Below are 19,319 nucleotides of genomic sequence, written 5' to 3' on the forward strand. Positions count from 1 at the left end.
ATGACGGCGGTGGCGGATCATCTGATAGACAATGGAGTGCCTTCTCTGCTTCTGTCACTGGATGCGGATAGGACATTCGACAGAGTGGACTGGCAGTACATGTGGACGGTACTGGAGAAAATGGGGATTCATGGATCCTTTCTTACAGCGCTTCGGAATGTTTACTCCAACCCCACAGCATGAGTTAGAGCAATTGGACACAAATCCAAAACAATTCAGATTCGAAACGGAACCAGACAGGGATGTCCCCTCTCACCACTTCAGTTTGCGTTATGCATAGAGCCACTAGCGGCCTCTATTAGGAATAACCCAGACATAGCAGGACTGCAGATTGGGAGGTTCACGCATAAGATAACCCTGTTTGCAGACGACATTTTGCTGACAATAACTAAACCACTCCTGACGCTCCCTAACCTGTATAACACTATTCATGAGTTTTCCTCTATCTCAGGGTATAAAATTAATCTAGACAAGTGTGAGGCCTGTTACGGTACCAACAGGGAATAAGCAATTCACAACCCAGCCAGTTTTCAGGTTTAAAACAGAATGACATTTATTAAAGGCTAGATGCCTAGTATTTATACAGGTTTGACCCCAAATGGGGGGGTTGAAAGACTGTTGTACATTACATGGAGGGAACACGCCCTTTTACATGATACAATAGAATACATTACTTTACTTAGGCAGATATCAAGTTAAACATAAGACACAATGGAGTCCTTATCACCAACAGTCTGACTCTGGAGGTGATTAAACAATGGAATTCTTATCACTAACTAAATTATGGCTGGAGCCAGCAACTTGTATTTAGAAAATAAAGTTAACGCTTTCAGTCCTGACCGAAGGGTCCGTCACATAGCTCCCCCCTTTTGGAACACTCCGGCAGACCCGGCTTGACCCTTTGGCGGGTCAACCTGGGGATGACCGGACTAGGAGGTGGTAGGCATGTCAGTTTGCTAAGACAATCCATCTGTATTCCCGTTATGAGAGAGACTTCCTGTCCATACAAACAAGGGTTCTACTTCCTCAGTGCCCAGAATAGGGCTAAACAGTCCTTCAAAATCCCATCAGCTTCTTTTTTTTTTTAAATTCTTTATTTATTTCGTGAGGAAGACATGGTACAAACATCTTTTCTCATGATAGACAATGATTCAGGAAGATATATTAACACAAATATTGTTGCATATATCACAATAGAATTAAGGTATCAGAGGATGTTTAAGTATAGTCCGCAGTGAAAATGAATGTCCACAGTCAAATATGCTCTCCCATGTCTCCCCACATTTTCCAAAAAAAACAAAACAAAAAACAGTACGACCAACTAATCCACTCTTCCCCCCCGGGGTGTCAGATTCTCCTTTCAATGCCTGTTCCTACAGAATTGCAAATAGCTACTGTATCATTCAAAATCCAGTCTCCACTCGCCTCTAACCTGTGCTTCCAGAATGTATTCTGAGTTGCGTATAGGATATAGTATCTTCACTTGTTGTGAGGTTTCTAGAGTCTGAATATACACTCCCCATTTCTTCATAAATCGAGCAGTACGTGTGGCAATGTCTCCCATAGTGTCTATTTGTTCATACAAGAGTTGTGTAAGTATTTCTCTTTTTAGTTGCGCTAGTGTTGGTGGCTCACTGTCTCTCCATTTTCTAAAGATAATTTTCCTTGCTAACAGTAGGACATTGTTTACAAATGGGGTTGTGTTTCTGTCTCGGCTTTGACAGTCTAGTAGTGTGATCATTGGAGGTGTGAGTGTGCCCATTGGAATGTTTAGGGTCTTTAGCCAGTGGTGTATCATGCCCCAGAACTTGGTCAATTTGGGGCAGGACCAAAGCATGTGCATCAAGTCAGCCTGAGTCTGCGTGCATCTAGGACAGTTCCCAGTGTGTGCAGTTTCCCATTTTCTATAGAGTATTGGAGTAATATAGGCTAATTCGAGCATTCTAGTATGCATTTCTCTAAGATCCATTGATAATGTGGCTTTTCTTACTTTTTGAATGCTCTCCTGTACCTGCTCCTCATTTATTTGTGTTCCTAGTATCTCGGTCCATTTTGCGCTTATATGAGTTGTCGTGCTTTTATTATCTGGCGCCTGTTACACTTTGTAAATGGGGGAGATAGATGTAATCCCCTGCGTGTATAAGTGGCAGATTTGTGCTACCCCCTTAGGGTCTTCAAGGACCTCTGACCTCTTAAGCACTTCAGCCGCATAATGTTTTACCTGTAGATATGCGAAGTGGTGTGTGCGGGGGAGGGTGTAAGATTCTTGTAAATGTGCGAAAGTGTGTATTGTTTTTCCATCTCTGTCAAGAACTTTAGATATCATATCCAGTCCCAAGGTCTTCCACTCTCTAAATACCTTCGTAGTCATACCCGGTAGGAAGTCTGGGTTTCCCTGTAGTGGAATGTACTTACTGAGTTCGTGTTGGCAGTTTAGTCTTTTACAGAGTTTTTCCCATGCTTTAAGAGGTTGTTGTATGAGTGTGTAGCCAGTCAGTATTTTGTCCGTTTTGTCAGTAGTCAGGAATGGCAGTACAGCTAGTGTCCAGGGTTCGACAATTTGTTGTTCCAGGTCAGCTATCGCAAAGCGGGACTGCCCTGTGACATAATCTAGGACATATTTCGCCTGTGCTGCCCAGCAGTATAATTCTACATTGGGGACTGCGAGGCCTCCCGCGTCTATTGTGCTCATCATTCTGGTTGAGTGGATTCTATGTTTTTTCCCCATCCACGTAAAATCAAGGAAAAGGGATCTCCAGAACTTCACATCTGCCTTATGTAGCAGCAATGGTAACATCTGCATCGTGTATAGCAACTTGGGGAACAACACCATTTTGATGAGACTTATTCTGCCTGAGATAGACAGTGGTAGCTTGGCCCAGCTGGCCACAAGTTCCGTTGCGTTACTTTTGAGAGGTGCATAGTTCAGATTATACCAATCCGCTGGGTTTTTTGAAAGACGCACCCCCAAATATTTAAAACTAGTCTCCACTCGTTTAAAATTGTAAGAGAGTATAGGGATGTCATTCCATCAGCTTCTTTACGAGTTTTCTGTACCTGCACTTTATAGGTATCCACAATCCCTTCATACTGACATAGGGTGCCCTTGAATTGCTGCACCTCACTATGAGCCAGCGTCAGCTTCTCCTCAAGTGTCGCTAAGTTTGTCTTTAAGGTTTCATGTTCCACTCTCGAGCTGGTGTTTTCTGCAGTCTGTCGGTGCAGCTTGTCTAGCAGAGATTCATGTGCTAAACGTGCTTTTTCCTCTGCGCTCCTCTTCTCCTTCATCAGCGCATTGTAACGGGACTTCCACGTATCAATAGCGGATCGAGATTTACTGAGCTCAGCGCCCTGGGGCTTAGTAGCAGGGGGGTCAGTCTCTGCTGCACGGATCTGAGCACGGGTAGTCACAGGGTTAACATCAGCGGGACCCATGGGAGCATAGGCAGAAACAAGGAGGGCCAAGTTATTTCCAAGGAGAACATCAGCGGGTAAATCCTTCATGACCCCCACATTCACAGGTCTAGCGCCCACTCCCCAATACAAATGTACCCTGGCAACAGGTAGGCGGAACACAGTGCCCCCTGCTACCCTCACAGCCACAGTGTCTCCAGTGTGCTGTTTCTCAGACACCAAGTTCTTTCGAAGCAAGGTCATGGTAGCACCAGTATCCCGTAGACCACTGACCTCCTTCCCATTCACTTTAACCAGTTGCCGGTTATTTCGGTGGGCAGCTGGCACAAGGTCTGCCTCATGTAGGATGCCCCAGCATTCTTGCGCCTCTACGTAGCAGGCCGCAGGCTGAGGGTTACGTGTGATTCCGCCGGCAGGTCTTCTCCAGGACTGTGCTTGGTTCGCTGCATTTAGGGCATACTCTGGTCTTTTGTGCCCTAGTTGCTTACATCCAAAGCACCGAATCGGTTGTGAGTAGCCCCGCGAATTGAACCGGGCTCTCTGAGGGTAGTTCGTGGCCAGAGGCCGTGTGGTATAGCGGTGCGCCGGGGGTTGGTAACTGGCAGCTGCTGGGGTGACTGGGGGTCTGTACTCCACTCTAGCAGAGGGCTTAGTGGTAGCAGTGTCCAGTTTACGGGCATCCGTATACTCATCTGCTAGGCGAGCAGCTTCATGCAGGGTGGAGGGTTTACGGTCCCGAACCCACTCTCTAACTCCTGCTGATAACTTGTCAAAGCAATGTTCCAACAGGAATAGCTGCAGCACCTCTTCCCCAGATACGGCTTGGCACTCCGCTATCCAGTGAGCTGCTGTGCGGTGCACCTTACATGCCCACTCAACGTAGGAATCACCAGCTAATTTAACAGTGTCTCTGAACCGCCTCCGGTATGCCTCCGGTGTAACTGCATACCTGGAGAGCAGAGCCTCTTTCACAGTATTATAATCCCCAACTTCCTCATCTGGAATGGCCCGAAAAGCCTCACTGGCCCGTCCGGATAATTTTCCCGATAATATCGTGACCCAGTCCTCTGCGGGTACCTTGTGTAGTGCACATTGCCTCTCAAAATCCGCAAGGTACCCATCAATCTCTCCTTCTGTTTCCAGGAAGTTTTTAAAAGCTGCAAAATTTACTTTTCCCTTTTCCACTCGGGTTGCTGTGACTTGGGCTGCTGCAGCGCCGCTTTGGCGAAGTAGGTTGGCCTCCACAGCTGCTATGACCCGGTCGATAATTTCCGCAGATGGGTTGGGGCCATAATGTGCCAGTCTTATTTTAACCGCCCGATCAAAGCTTGCTTCTTCAGGGGTTCTGTCTGATATGCTGGGCCCATTGGTTCCTTCGGTCCCTGGTACTCCTTCCATCTTAGTCAGTATTGTAATAATCCTCCTCTTCCTGAGGTTACTGCCTTGTGTAGTTGCTCTTCTGGGCGATAAGGTTCATTCCGTCGCTTGCCACCAATTGTTACGGTACCAACAGGATACCAAGGGTTAACACCAGGGAACAATGTCCTGAACAGGGAATAAGCAATTCACAACCCAGCCAGTTTTCAGGTTTAAACCAGAATGACATTTATTAAAGGCTAGATGCCTAGTATTTATACAGATTAGAAAGAATAAGAGGGCGCTAAAGCTAAGATCCCACCACACTTAGTCAAAAGTATTAAAAACAACAGAGTGCAAATTAATAACTTTACTTCACAATTATAAATACAGTTCATATAACAATGTTAAGAAAAAGGGACGTCTCCCTTAAGAAAATAAAAATAAAAAGTAAAAATAGACTGGATTACCACCTTTAAAAAGATAAAAATATGTACTTGAACTAGTAAAATATGTTCATAAGTTCAATGAGCGTTATTAATCCAGTGAGATTGGCTACACTTAAGTGAGTAGCTGCACTTTTGAAACAATGTTCCTTATATAGGCTGATCAAGGAAAAAACGTGTTACTGTCCATCGTATGGTTATAACATAGAGAAATTGTGTTCTTATTCCTTGTGTGACTCTTTATGATGTGGTTCAAACAGTCAAAATACACACCTTAGAGTAAAGAGGATTATTACGATCTTTTTAGACTCACACTGTCAGATGTATGTCCAGGTAAGCGGTATCCTCCACTGTTATTTTGCTCTTGTCACTTGCTGGAGCTGAACCCGGTCAGCATGTATGGAAACAGCTTGTCACTCCAATTTCTGAGATCCGCAGGTCCGCACTTAGCGTGAATCACGCGCGGGTTAGAAATTCTTGACTAGGTACCTAGATAAGAGATAAAGTAGAGTCCTTTGCAGGGAACAACTGGAAATCAGTCTACGCGTTTCACCCATTAGCAGGGCTTTTTCAAGATGCCAGTATGTTCCCGGGACAGAGTTTAAATATTCATCGGAGTGTGCTGATTGGTGTGACGCTTTTCCAATAAAAGGTGGAATTTGATCCAAATTCTTAATAGTTTTATTTAAGGTGGTATATTTAGTTTAGACCAGACGATCATGTTTGCTTTCCAAGAATAAGTGTTGAGTCTTGTGATGGTGTGTTTTTGTTAAATAAAGAGTTTTTTTACGCTCAAAATGAACAAAACAGCTTATAAAGAGAAAATAAAGGTGATAAAACCAGAGGTGGTATTCCATATTAGACAAAATAATTTTTAATTTGATTTGTATGGTATGTCGAATCAGACTAACAGTAGAAAAAATAAAATAGAGGTTATATAATTCATTAATTCTAAAAATTCATTATCTGATAAATCCTAATTATAAAAATTGGAAATATATAAAAAATAAAATTAGAAAATAATGAGGATGTAAAATATTGCTTTTAATTTTATTTCATTTTTATTCAGCACTAGATAAAAAAGGAAGTCTTAAATAAATCAGTCTAATCTCATAGGCAGGGTGGGATCGTGGACTGATCTGATGTATTCCTAACAATCTTCTAAGGATATTGTCATGAAAATCTAAAAAATGTTTAATATCTTTTGTGTTACATTTAAATTAGTTTAAAATTTTAATATATTGACTTATAGTCATTATTCAATGTATCATTAAACTAAGGTAAAAGAATTTTTTTATAAAGGAGTTTAAAATAGTTCACCTTATATTTCTCTATTTAAAAGACAGTAAGAGTTAATTAAATTTTTTAAAAATTAGATTTTGACTCCTAGAAAAGGGGACAGGTCTATTTCGGAGTTTAGGCCTCGGGGGAAGAGGGTATCGAATTTATAGATTAGTTCAGCTTCTTTTTTCAGTAGCTTACTTTCAAAATTACCCCCTCTCCAGTCACCTCTGACCTTACATATTCCCCAGAATTTTAAGTGCTCTAATTTATTTTTATGTATCTCTCTGAAGTGTTTGTATAAATGAGTGTCTAAATTACCCTTTTCAATATTACAGAGATGTTCTCTGATCCTGTCACATAGAAGTCTAGTTGTTTCTCCAATGTAAAACAGATCACATGAACATTTTAAAAGATATATAATGCCTTTATTTGAACATCTTATTGTGTCTTTAATTTTGAAATTTTCATTTGTGCCTGTTATCTGGATAGAACTAATTTTGCTACTATATTTACAGGCCCTGCAGGAAATACAGGGGAAAAAACCTTTCAAATTATTCCCTCTAAGATCTTGGTCTACCATAGTGGTGTTTTCTTTTTGTAAAACACTGGGAGCAAGAATTTGTTTTAAATTCCTAGCTTTCCTGAAGATGATTTTCGGTTTATATGCTAAGAGGTCTCCTATCAAGGGATCTTTTTTGACTATATGCCAGTGTTTTGTAATGATTTTCCGTAATGTTTGGTGGTCATCGTTGTAGTTAGTTATTAGCGCTACATCATATTCATTTTTATTATCTCTTATGTCCAATGTACTTTTCTCTTTATATTGTAAGAGAGAACTTCGTTCAGTAGTCTTAGCTCTAGTCATGGCTCCTTCTAGTTCTAGTTCACTGTAACCTCTTTCATGGAATCTTTGTTGGAGAACATTTACTTGGGTTTCAAAATCTATAAGCCTTGAACAATTTTTCTTAATTCTAAGGTACTGGCCTATAGGTATATTACCTTTCCATCTCTCATGGTGGCAACTCTTTTTGTGGACGTACCCATTACAATCTACTTGTTTGAAGTACGTTCTGGTAGCTAGACTACTTTCATCTGCAAATATTTCTAAATCCAGAAAGGAGATGGAAGTGTTACTGTAGTGATAAGTGAAATGGAGATTTTTATCATTATTATTCATTGCTTGAAAGAACAATTTTAGATTTTCCTCAGAACCTTTCCATATAATTAGTATATCGTCTATATACCTCTTGAAGAGCACGAGGTCCGCGCCAAATTCATGTGACCTAAGGAAATTATCCTCCCAGTCTCCCATGAATATATTGGCATAACTTGGCGCGAACCTCGTGCCCATCGCGGTACCCTCTAGTTGAAGATAATATTTTCCATTGAACTCAAAATAATTGTTTTCTAATATAAATTTTATTCCCTTTAAAATAAACTGTCTAAGATGTATATCTATGTCTTTGTCTAATTCAAGGGTATTTTCAATGGCCTTAAGGCCCTGTTCATGGTCAATAATTGTGTAAAGGGATGTAACATCGCTAGTAGCAAGTATATAATTGTCTTCCCATTTAATTTTTTCTATTAATTGTAATACTTGAGTAGAGTCTTTAAGATAGGTTTTTAAATTTTTCACATATTTCTGAAGAAAAATATCCACATATCTGGAAAGGTTAGATGTTATAGAACCTATTCCAGATATGATGGGTCTCCCCGGAGGGTTAATAAGATCTTTGTGAATTTTCGGGAGAAAGTAAAAGATGGGGGTTCTGGGAAACTCAGGATATAGATAATTAAATTCATTATCGTTAATAATGCCCCCATCTTTTCCTTCCTCCAATATACAGAGTAAGCTTTTTTTGATTTTTTTAATCGGATTTAATTCTAATGTTTTGTACGTCTTAGGATCATTCAATATTCTATTTGCTTCTGCGATATAGTTTGTTCTATTCATAATGACAACCCCCCCACCCTTATCAGCTGGCTTTATGATCACATCTTTGTTTTTTTGTAGTTTGTCTATGATCTCTTTGTCTTTTTTTGATAGGTTGAAGTTAGGTTTCGATTTCTTGGGATTAAAGTCTTTCAGATCTTGTAGGACCATTTTTTCAAAGGTTTCTATATTGGACCCTTTAGCATATGAAGGGTAAAATTTGGAAGTCGGTTTGAGATTAGTATAGATTCTCTTACCATCATTAGCTATTATATTTTTTGGAAATTTTGATGGATTTACCTGTCTTTCTATGGGATTTTTCAAAAAATAACGTTTCAACGTTAACTTTCTGGTGAATTGTTTTATATGAATGTGGGTGTTGAATTTGTTCAAATTTGTGGTAGGGGCAAAAGATAAACCTAATGACAATATCCTTTTTTCGTCATTATCTAATTCTTTATTGCTCAGATTGAAAATGCCTGTATTCTCAGTTATTATCTCACTCTCTTTGCCTCTCCTTCTATTCTTTCCTCCTCTTTGTCCTCTAGTTGTCTTTTTTTTATGTTTAATGGGGTGTATGTTCTCTCTCTCTTCTCTAGAGCTGTAAGACTCTTTGAGGTGCCCTCCCTCGGAGGGCTGTGTCCTAAAAAATCTTTTCCGTTATTAATTGTTCCAATTTCACATTCATTATCTAAAGCTGAAAATCTATTGTTGGTATCTAGATGCCAACTATCCTTCCTCGATCTATTTCTCCTATTGTCATAGTATTCGTTATTTGGGTCATAATATTGATTTCTTGGTTGTATTGGATTTTGCCAATAGTTGGAGTTATTACGATTCCTATTGTCATAGTAGTGTGGCCTATAATCATTTCTATATGTGTTTCTATAATTCTGGGGCATTCTGTTGCCGTAATCAGAATGTTCTTGATATGTTCTATTTTGATGTTTATAGTTACTGTGATATTGTTGAAAAGGAGCTTTATATCCATAATTGGAACGATCCCTCCAATTGGTATTGGACTGATAATATTCAGGATATTGTATATCATAAGAGTTCTCTGGCTTACCATTGTATATATTTCTATTCCCATATGTGTTAAAAGTTCTATCTTTAGGTGTGTTCAGTGATGTATGACCTCTGGAGTGTTGTTGATTGTTATAATTGTGTTTATTCCAATCATCTGAATGTGATGTACCTTTATTTGCATTTTCGATCTTGTCTTTCAATTCTTTAGTTTGTTCTATTAAGTCATTCCTATCCCTTTCTAATTTTTTCCATTTGCACTCACCTAGTATTTATACAGGTTTGACCCCAAATGGGGGGGTTGAAAGACTGTTGTACATTACATGGAGGGAACACGCCCTTTTACATGATACAATAGAATACATTACTTTACTTAGGCAGATATCAAGTTAAACATAAGACACAATGGAGTCCTTATCACCAACAGTCTGACTCTGGAGGTGATTAAACAATGGAATTCTTATCACTAACTAAATTATGGCTGGAGCCAGCAACTTGTATTTAGAAAATAAAGTTAATGCTTTCAGTCCTGACCGAAGGGTCCGTCACAAGGCCCTTCCCATTAGACTCCCAAAACACACAATTAAACTTATCAAAACTAACTTTGAATTCAGATGGGCTAAAAATAGTATAAAATACCTAGGAATAAACTTAACACCCCATTACTCCAGAGTTTACAAACACAACTATATCCCGCTATTTAAGAAAATTCGCTCAGACCTTAACAGATGGTAGACATATAATTTCTCCTGGTATGGAAGACTAACTTCCATTAAAATGAACATTTTGCCAAGATTATTATATTTATTCAGAGTTCCACCAATCAAAGTCAACAAACAGGACCTTGAATCAATTAAATCGGCATTGCACAGCTTTCTCAGGGACAGGAAACAGGCTAGGATCCCTTATCAGGTTCTCACACGACACAGACAATTGATTACTACCGAGCTTCAAATTTCCCTATGTGGCAGGAGAGATAACAACATCCTCTGGCCGGCTTTAGAATCTAAGTTGGGGATACTCAATTCCCCAGAGGACATCATATGGAACAACACAATACTCTCCAATTACTAAACTTTCAATACAAGAATGGCACTCTGCTCTTAAGATCCCCAACATTTTCCCTGCAAATTCTTTGAAAAAACCCTTAAAATATTTGATAGTCTCAGATTACAGACCATTAATAAGCAAATGGGAAAATAAAGGACTCTATAGAGTCGCGGATCTTGTTAAAAGTGGGTTCCCTATCTATTACTCACAATTGAGGCAAAAAATAGAACTGTTGCCACTACAGTGGTTCCTATACTTACAAATTGCATCTGCGATTCGCGCATACATTTCCAAAATGTACTATACACCCTACCACAAATCTGGAAAGACTGTATCTCCAACAGACCTAAACACGCAATATCACAAATATATCTTGACTTGCATATAGCTTAACTTAAATCCAAATCTCCTCTAATACTCAGATGGGAGGCTGATCTGGGTGTGGAAAAAGAACAAGAACATTGGGACAGGCTGTTTAATGACGAGTAAGAATCTACTGAGAGAGAACATCATCAAGACCTCCTTAAGGTGGTACTTGACTCCCATTCAAACGGGTCACTCTGTTAAGAATGGGTCTAGACTTTGCTACAGGGGGTGCGGAGAGGTGGGAACCTACCTCCATATGTGGTGGGAATGCCCCAGGGTTAGTGTTATATGGAAGGACCTTTCTAGGCTTCTGAGTGCTCTACTAGATGAAAATATAAACCTAGAAATACCACAAGCTCTTTTACATGACAATCTACCCGCATTCAATAACTATATTAATGCTTTCATCAGAATACTATGCACCATAACTAGAACAAGTATAGCAAAGTACTGGAAAACGGGAGCACCCACATGGTCTGAACAAAGTGACAAAAGTACAGACAAAGTGACAAAAGTAGATTTGACAGTTAAATAAAGTTTATTTTAAGATAGTATGTATAAAAACATAATTTATGTAAGAACTTACCTGATAAATTCATTTCTTTCATATTGGCAAGAGTCCATGAGCTAGTGAAGTATGGGATATACAATCCTACCAGGAGGGGCAAAGTTTCCCAAACCTCAAAATGCCTATAAATACACCCCTCACCACACCCACAACTTAGTTTAACGAATAGCCAAGTAGTGGGGTGATAAAATAAGGAGTAAAAAAGCATACAAAAAGAGGAACTGGAAATAAAATTGTGCTTTTTATACAAAAATCAAAACCACAATAAAAAAGGGTGGGCTTCATGGACTCTTGCTAATATGAAAGAAATGAATTTATCAGGTAAGTTCTTACATAAATTATGTTTTCTTTCATGTAATTAGCAAGAGTCCATGAGCTAGTGACGTATGGGATAGAAATACCCAAGATGTGGAAGTCCACAGAAGAGTCACTAGAAAGGGAGGGATAAAATAAAAACAAAAAAAAATTAAATCTACAAAAAAATAAGTTTTTCTCATAAATATTCTACCAAAAGACTACTTCAGAAGAAGCAAATGCATCAAAATGGTAAAATTTAGTAAATACAGTATCCTCCAAATAAGCTTTATGAATCAAAAGCTTTAACCAAGATGCCAAACAAATGGCAGAAGCTTTCTGACCTTTCCTAGAACCAGAGAAGACAACAAATAGACTAAAAGTCTTCCTGAAATCTTTAGTAGCTTCACCATAATATTTCAAAGCTCTTACAACATCCAAAGAATGCAAAGATCTTTTAAGAGCATTCTTGGGATTAGAACACAAGGAAGGAACAACAATTTCCTTACTAATGTTGTTAGAATTCACAACCTTAGGAATGAATTTAAATGAAGTCCGCAAAACAGCCTTATCCTGATGGGAAATCAGAAAAGGAGACTCACAAGAGAGAGCAGACAATTCAGAAACTCTTCTAGCTGAAGAGATAGCCAAAAGAAACAACACTTTCCAAGAAAGTAGTGTAATATCCAAAGAATGCATTGGCTCAAAAGGAGGAGCCTGCAAAGTCTTCAAAAACCAAATTAAGAGTGATTTAATAACAGGCTTGATACGAACCAAAGCCTGAACAAAACAGTGAATATCAGAAGGTCTGGTCTTAGAGGAAGTGGCCAAGGCTGGCAACTGGACATACGAACAAGATCTGCATACCAAAACATGTGAGGCCACACTGGTGCTATCAGAAACACATATGATTGTTCCATAATAATCTTGGAGATCACTCTTGGAAGAAGAACTAGAGGCGGAAAGATATAAGCAGGTTGGTAAAACCAAGGAACTGCTAAAGCATCCACCATCTCCACCTGAGGATCCCTGGACCTGGACAGGTACCTGGGAAGTTTCTTGTTTAGATGAGAAGCCATCAGATCTATTTCTGGAAGACCCCACATCTGTACAATCTGACAAAATACATCTGGATAGAGAGACCACTCCCCCCGGATGTAAGGTGTGACGGCTGAGATAATCCGCTTCCCAATTGTCTACACCTGGGATATGCACTGCAGAAATTAGACAAGAGCTGGATTCTGCCCAAGAAAGTATCCGAGATACTTCTTTCATAGCTAGGGGACTGCAAGTCCCACCCTGATGATTGACATATGCCACAGTTGTGATATTGTCCGTCTGAAAACAAATAAATGGTTCTCTCTTTAACAGAGGCCAAACCTGAGGAGCCCTGAAAATAGCACGGAGTTCTAAAATATTGATTGGTAACCTCGCCTTTTGAGGTTCCCAAACCCGTTGTGCTGTCAGAGATACAGCTCCCCAACCTGAAAGACTTGCATCTGTTGTGATCATAGTCTAAGTAGGACGAACAAAAGAGGCCCCCTGAATTAAACGATGATGGTCTAACCACCAAGTCAGAGAGAGTTGAATGTTGGGATATTAATTGTGATATCTGAGTATAATCCCTGCCCAATTGGTTCAGCATACAAAGCTGAAGAGGTCTCATATGAAAATGAGCAAAGGGGATAGCGTCCGATGCTGCAGTCATGAGAACTAAAACTTCCATGCACATAGCTACTGAAGGGAATGACTGAGACTGAAGGCTGCAACCAATTTCAAATGTCTCTTGTCCGTTAGAGACAAAGTCATGGACACTGAATCTATCTGGAAACCTAAAAAGGTTACCCTTGTCTGAGGAATCAAAGAACCTTTTGGTAAATTGATCCTCCAATCATGTCTTTGTAGAAACAACACTAGTTGATTCGTTTGAGATTCTGCAGAACGTAAAGACTGAGCAAGTACCAAGATATCGTCCAAATAAGGAAACACAGCAATACCCCGCTCTCTGATTACAGAGAGTAGGGCACCGAGAACCTTTGAAAAGATTTTTGGAGCTGTCGCTAAGCCAAAAGGAAGAGCAACAAATTGGTAATGCTTGTCTAGAAAAGAGAATCTCAGGAACTGATAGTGATCTGGTCTATTGTAGACATATAATGCCCTTGCTGAACAAAGGGCAGAATATTCCTTATAGTCACCATTTTGAAAGTTGGTACTCTTATATATCGATTTAAAATTTTTAGATCCAAAACTGGTCTGAATGAATTTTCTTTCTTTGGGACAATGAATAGATTTGAATAAAACCCCAGACCCTGTTCCTGAAACGGAACTGGCATGATTACCCCTGATAACTCCAGGTCTAAAACACACTTCAGGAAAGCCTGAGCCTTTACTGGGTTTGCAGGGATGCATGATAGAAAAAATCTTCTCACAGGCGGTCTTTACTCTGAATCCTATTCTGTACCCCTGAGAGACAATACTCTGAAGCCATTGATTTTGGACCGAATTGGTCCAAACATCTCTGAAAAAATCTTAATCTGCCCCCTACCAGCTGAGCTGGAATGAGGCCGCACCTTCATGCGGACTTGGGGACTGGCTTTGATCTCTTAAATGGCTTGGATTTATTCCAATTCGAGGAAGGCTTCCATTTGGAAACAGATTCCTTGGGGGAGGGATTAGGTTTATGTTCCTTATTTTGTCAAAAGGAACGAAAACGGTTAGAAGCTTTAGATTTACCCTTAGGTCTTTTATCCTGTGGCAAGAAAATTCCCTTCCCCCCAGTGACAGTTGAAATTATTGAATCCAACTGAGAACCAAATAACTTATTACCTTGGAAAGAAAGAGATAGCAATCTGGACTTAGAAGTCATGTCAGCATTTCAAGATTTAAGCCACAAAGCTCTTCTAGCTAAAATAGCTAAAGACATAGATTTAACATCAATTTTGAGATCAAAATGGCATCACAAATAAAATTATTAGCATGTTGAATCAAGTTAACAATGCTAGACAAATCATGATCCAATACTTGTTGCGCTAAAGTTTCCAACCAAAAAGTTGAAGCAGCTGCAACATCAGCCAAAGAAATTGCAGGCCTGAGAAGATGACCTGAATATAAATAGGCTTTCCCTAGATAAGATTCAAGTTTCCTATCTAAAGGATCTTTAAAAGAAGTACTGTCTTCCATAGGAATTGTAGTACGTTTAGCAAGAGTAGAGATAGCCCCATCAACTTTGGGGATCTTTTCCCAAAACTCCAATGTAACTGCTGACAAAGGATACAATTTTTTAAACCTTGAAGAAGGAATAAAAGAAGTACCAGGCCTATTCCATTCCATAGAAATCATATAAGAAATATCATAAGGAACTGGAAAAACCTCTGGAATAACCACAGGAGGTTTATAAACAGAATTTAAACATTTACTAGTTTTAATATCAAGAGGACTAGTTTACTCCATATCCAATGTAATCAACACTTCTTTTAACAAAGGATGAATATACTCTATTTTAACCCCTTGAGTGCTAACGACGGCTCTGAGCCGTCGCAGAGTTTCTCACTCGGGTGCTGACGACGGCTCAGAGCCGTTGCTAGCACTCTCCCAGCTTGAGGAAGATCTGGTGGCTCCCACCCACTCCTACCCCGGCGATCGTGCCTGTAGAGTCACCGGTATCGCCGGGGCTTTCCGTTTTGCATGGTGACGTCACGCGTAAATGACGTGATGACGTCACCGCACAACTTTATTTAAAAAAGACAATGGACAATATAGGGAAAGGGGGCATGCTGCTTAGAAGACTGTATCTCAGGCATCTAAGCAGCTACAGACCCCCAAGACCCACCGTTGGAAAGGTAATCACCTAACCTTTCCAACGGTATAAGTCTTGGGGATCTGAAAAGAAAAAGAAATAAGTTAAAAAAAAAATATATTTTAAAAAATGTAAAATTAAAAAAACTTCAAATGTGCTTAGCACCCAGGTGGGAAAGTGCTTAGCACTCAAAGGGTTAAATAAATAAGATGATTTGTCAGTGTCAATATCTGAGGCAGGATCTTCTGAACCAGATAGATCCCCATCAGAGAAGGATAATTCAGCATGTTGCCGGTCATTTGAAATTTCAGCAACCTTATGAGAAATTTTAAAAGACCTTTTACGTTTATTAGAAGGCGGGATGGCAGACAAAGCCTTCTGAATAGAATCAGAAATAAATTCTTTTAAATATACAGGTATATCTTGTGCATTAGATGTTGAGGGAACAGCAACAGGTAATTAACTACTACTGATGGATACATTCTCTCCATGTAAAAGTTTATCATGACAACTATTACAAACCACAGCAGGAGATATAACCTCCACAAATTTACAACAAATGCACTTAGCTTTGGTAGAACTGTTATCAGGCAGCAGGGTCCCAAAAGTGATTTCTGAGACAGGATCAGATTGAGACATCTTGCAAATGTAAGAGAAAAAAAACAACATATAAAGCAAAATTATCAATTTCCTTATATGGCAGTTTCAGGAAAGGGACAAAATGCAAACAGCATAGCCCTCTGATAGAAAAAAAGGCAAAAGGCATATAGGAATGGGGTCTTAAATAATGACAATATTTGGCCGGAAATGACACACTCATGTCATAGATGACGCAACCTTGTGAAGGACTCGGTGTTGACCAAGACAACGAAAATGCCGAATTTGCATCAACGAACGTAACTTTGCGCCAAAAAAATCTTGCGCCCAGAAAGACGCAATAAACTTTGGCATTTTGCGCCCTTGCGAGCCTAATACCTCAGGTAAGAATTACATTTTTACTAAAAAAAACATTTCCCAGATATGAAACTGTCTGCAATAGGAAATATACTGAAAACCTGAATCATGGCAAATATAAGTACACTACAATACATATATTTTGAACTTTATATAAATACATAAAGTGCCAAACCATAGCTGAGAGTGTCTTAAGTAATGAAAACATACTTACCAAAAGACACCTATCCACATATAACAGATAGCCAAACCAGTACTGAAACGGTTATCAGTAGATGTAATGGAATATGAGAGTATATCGTCGATCTGAAAAGGGAGGTAGGAGATGTATCTCTATGACCGATAACAGAGAACCTATGAAATAGATCCCCCGTGAGGAAAACCATTGCATTCAATAGGTAATACTACCTTCACATCCCTCTGACATTCACTGTATTCTGAGAGGAATCGGGCTTCAAAATGCTGAGAAGTGCATATCAACGTAGAAATCTTAGCACAAACTTGCTTCACAACCTCCATAGGAGGCAAAGTTTGTAAAAATGAATTATGGGTGTGGTGAGGGGTGTATTTATAGACCTTTTGAGGTTTGGGAAACTTTGCCCCTCCTGGTAGGATTGTATATCCCATACGTCACTAGCTCAAGGACTCTTGCCAATTACATGAAAGAAAGAAATGTATACTTACTGTTTGAGATACCCATCCACATATAGCAGACAGCCAAACCAATACTGAAACTTATCAGCAGAGGTAATGGTGGAGGACTATATTGTCGATCTGTAAAGGGAAACAGCAGATGAATCCCTGAGACCGAATTTACAGAGAGCCTTAAGAATAGATTTGCCATAGGTGAAAACATGGTGTCATCAGGCAAAACTCCCTTCACATCCCTCAAACACTGCACTTAAAGAGGAACTGGGCTTCAATATGCTCAGAAGCGTCTTTCACTGAAGAATCAAGCACATCATGCTTCAGCACCTCCTAAGGAGGCAAAGTTTATAAAACTGCGGTATGAGTGAGTTGGGCGGGGTATTTATAGGCATTTGAGGTTTGGGAAAATTTGCCCCCTCCTGGTAGGAATGTATATTCCAACAGTCACAAGTTTCTGGACTCTCAAACACAACTTTTTTTTCTAAAAAGGTGTTGACGCACTATGATTTACTATTAACTTAACTAAAGGAGCTTAGGTCCAATTTAGCATTAAAATATCAGTACTAAGACATGTCATGTGCATGATGAACAAAATGCCATAAAAATATGCAATATTCTGACCAGGGGCAAAACAGTGTCACTATTATGAGTGCAGCGTTGTTTTGATAGGTGGCACATACTGGAGTCTTTACAGTCCCGACTCTTGTGGTTCAATCATAATTTAATATAAAAGGTACATACACATACAGAGGCGGTGCTGAGGTCACACAATACATCAAGTCATCATAAACCGGTGCATCTTATGTCACTAACTTACCAAATACTAGTCGACTCATTGTAGCCTACTACAGCGTGACACCCCAGTGCCCTGGCGTGGGATTTTATCTCTTGTCGTATCTCTGACCACCAAGCGTCTCTTGTTTCTGGCTCATCTGAAAAAATAAATAAAAATAAAGTGATTGCCGTTTCCTAAACTCTGTCCTACAATGAAATAATCAGCTAATGTAAATATAGTTAGGCAGCATTTTTAACGATGAGCAAAGGCTGCAGACCTTGTTTATGACATATAGCATCTTTTTTTAAGCAAACATCATTTTGTTGATCCCTTTCATTTCATTAACAAATAAAATGATAGTAAACATAGTGAGGACATGATAACTGCATGGAATGAGCTGCAAGGCTGGGAGTGTAGATTATTAGGAACAAACCACCAACAAATTTTATTCAAATCTCAAAATATAATTTACACTTAAATGAAAACAAACTATCAGTTGGACATTTTCAGATGACATTCCTGACTATATGACTATAGCAGCAACAACAAAAAAAACTCTAACCCTAAAAAAAAGAAAATGTTTATATTATCATCTGTGTTTAATTTGCAAACTGAAACTGAATATTGAAATATTTATTTTATTTTTTAACATTGGGTTTACCAATTAATTTAAAGGGACATGAAATCACATTTTTCTTTCGTGATTCAGATAAAACATTTCGGCTGGATTACGAGTAGAGCGCAAATTAACTCTCCCGCTTGAGCGTTTATTGAGCTGAAAGTAATTTTTTTGCACTTGTTATGTTACACTCGTATTACGAGTTGAAAGTAAACTGTTTTCACTCTAGCAGTAATCCAACTAGAGCGAAAATACATAGTTAGAATATTGCATGCGCGTTCAAGTATTCCCACATAGAAGCCAATGGAGATAAAAAAAAAGTGGGGAAAAAACACCCCAAACTCTTGCAAACACAATTGCATATTCTCATTTGCGCTAACCCGACATGGAAATATGAAAATGTCACATTCCAATATTCTGCACATAACAGAATATATTGTTATTTATTCATAAATATATGTCTACATATATCTGATGGTATTTTGGTTCAATATATATTTATATATATATAGGAATATATATTTAGAAATACTTATAACATATTCTGCTATGTGCAGAACATTGGAATGTATAATATTTACAGTAAATACATAGTTGAAACCTTTATTAAATATGAATATTGCATAAAACATAATTTATGTAAGAACTTAACTGATAAATTCATTTCTTTCACGGTGTCAAGAGTACATGAGCTAGTGACGTATGGAATATACATTCCTACCCGGAGGGTTTAACGTATAGCCAAGTTAGTGAGGTGTAAAAGGAGTAAATGCATAAAAAAGAGGAACAG

The 19,319-nt window shown here is 39.0% G+C and overlaps 1 protein-coding gene across 6 annotated transcripts in view; it reads right to left on the reverse strand.

Moving 5' to 3' along the window:
• C2CD5 (C2 calcium dependent domain containing 5) overlaps window positions 1–19,319 on the reverse strand; it is a 584,106-nt gene that overhangs the window by 356,777 nt on the left and 208,010 nt on the right. For all 6 annotated transcript variants that reach the window (XM_053719104.1, XM_053719103.1, XM_053719107.1 and 3 more), the window contains one exon: window positions 17,953–18,067. In XM_053719104.1, coding sequence (XP_053575079.1) covers window positions 17,953–18,067 — 115 coding nt within the window. The remainder of the gene's footprint in view (window positions 1–17,952; window positions 18,068–19,319) is intronic.

This window comes from Bombina bombina, chromosome 6, assembly GCF_027579735.1.
Source record: "Bombina bombina isolate aBomBom1 chromosome 6, aBomBom1.pri, whole genome shotgun sequence".
NCBI classification, from domain to species: Eukaryota; Metazoa; Chordata; class Amphibia; order Anura; family Bombinatoridae; genus Bombina; species Bombina bombina.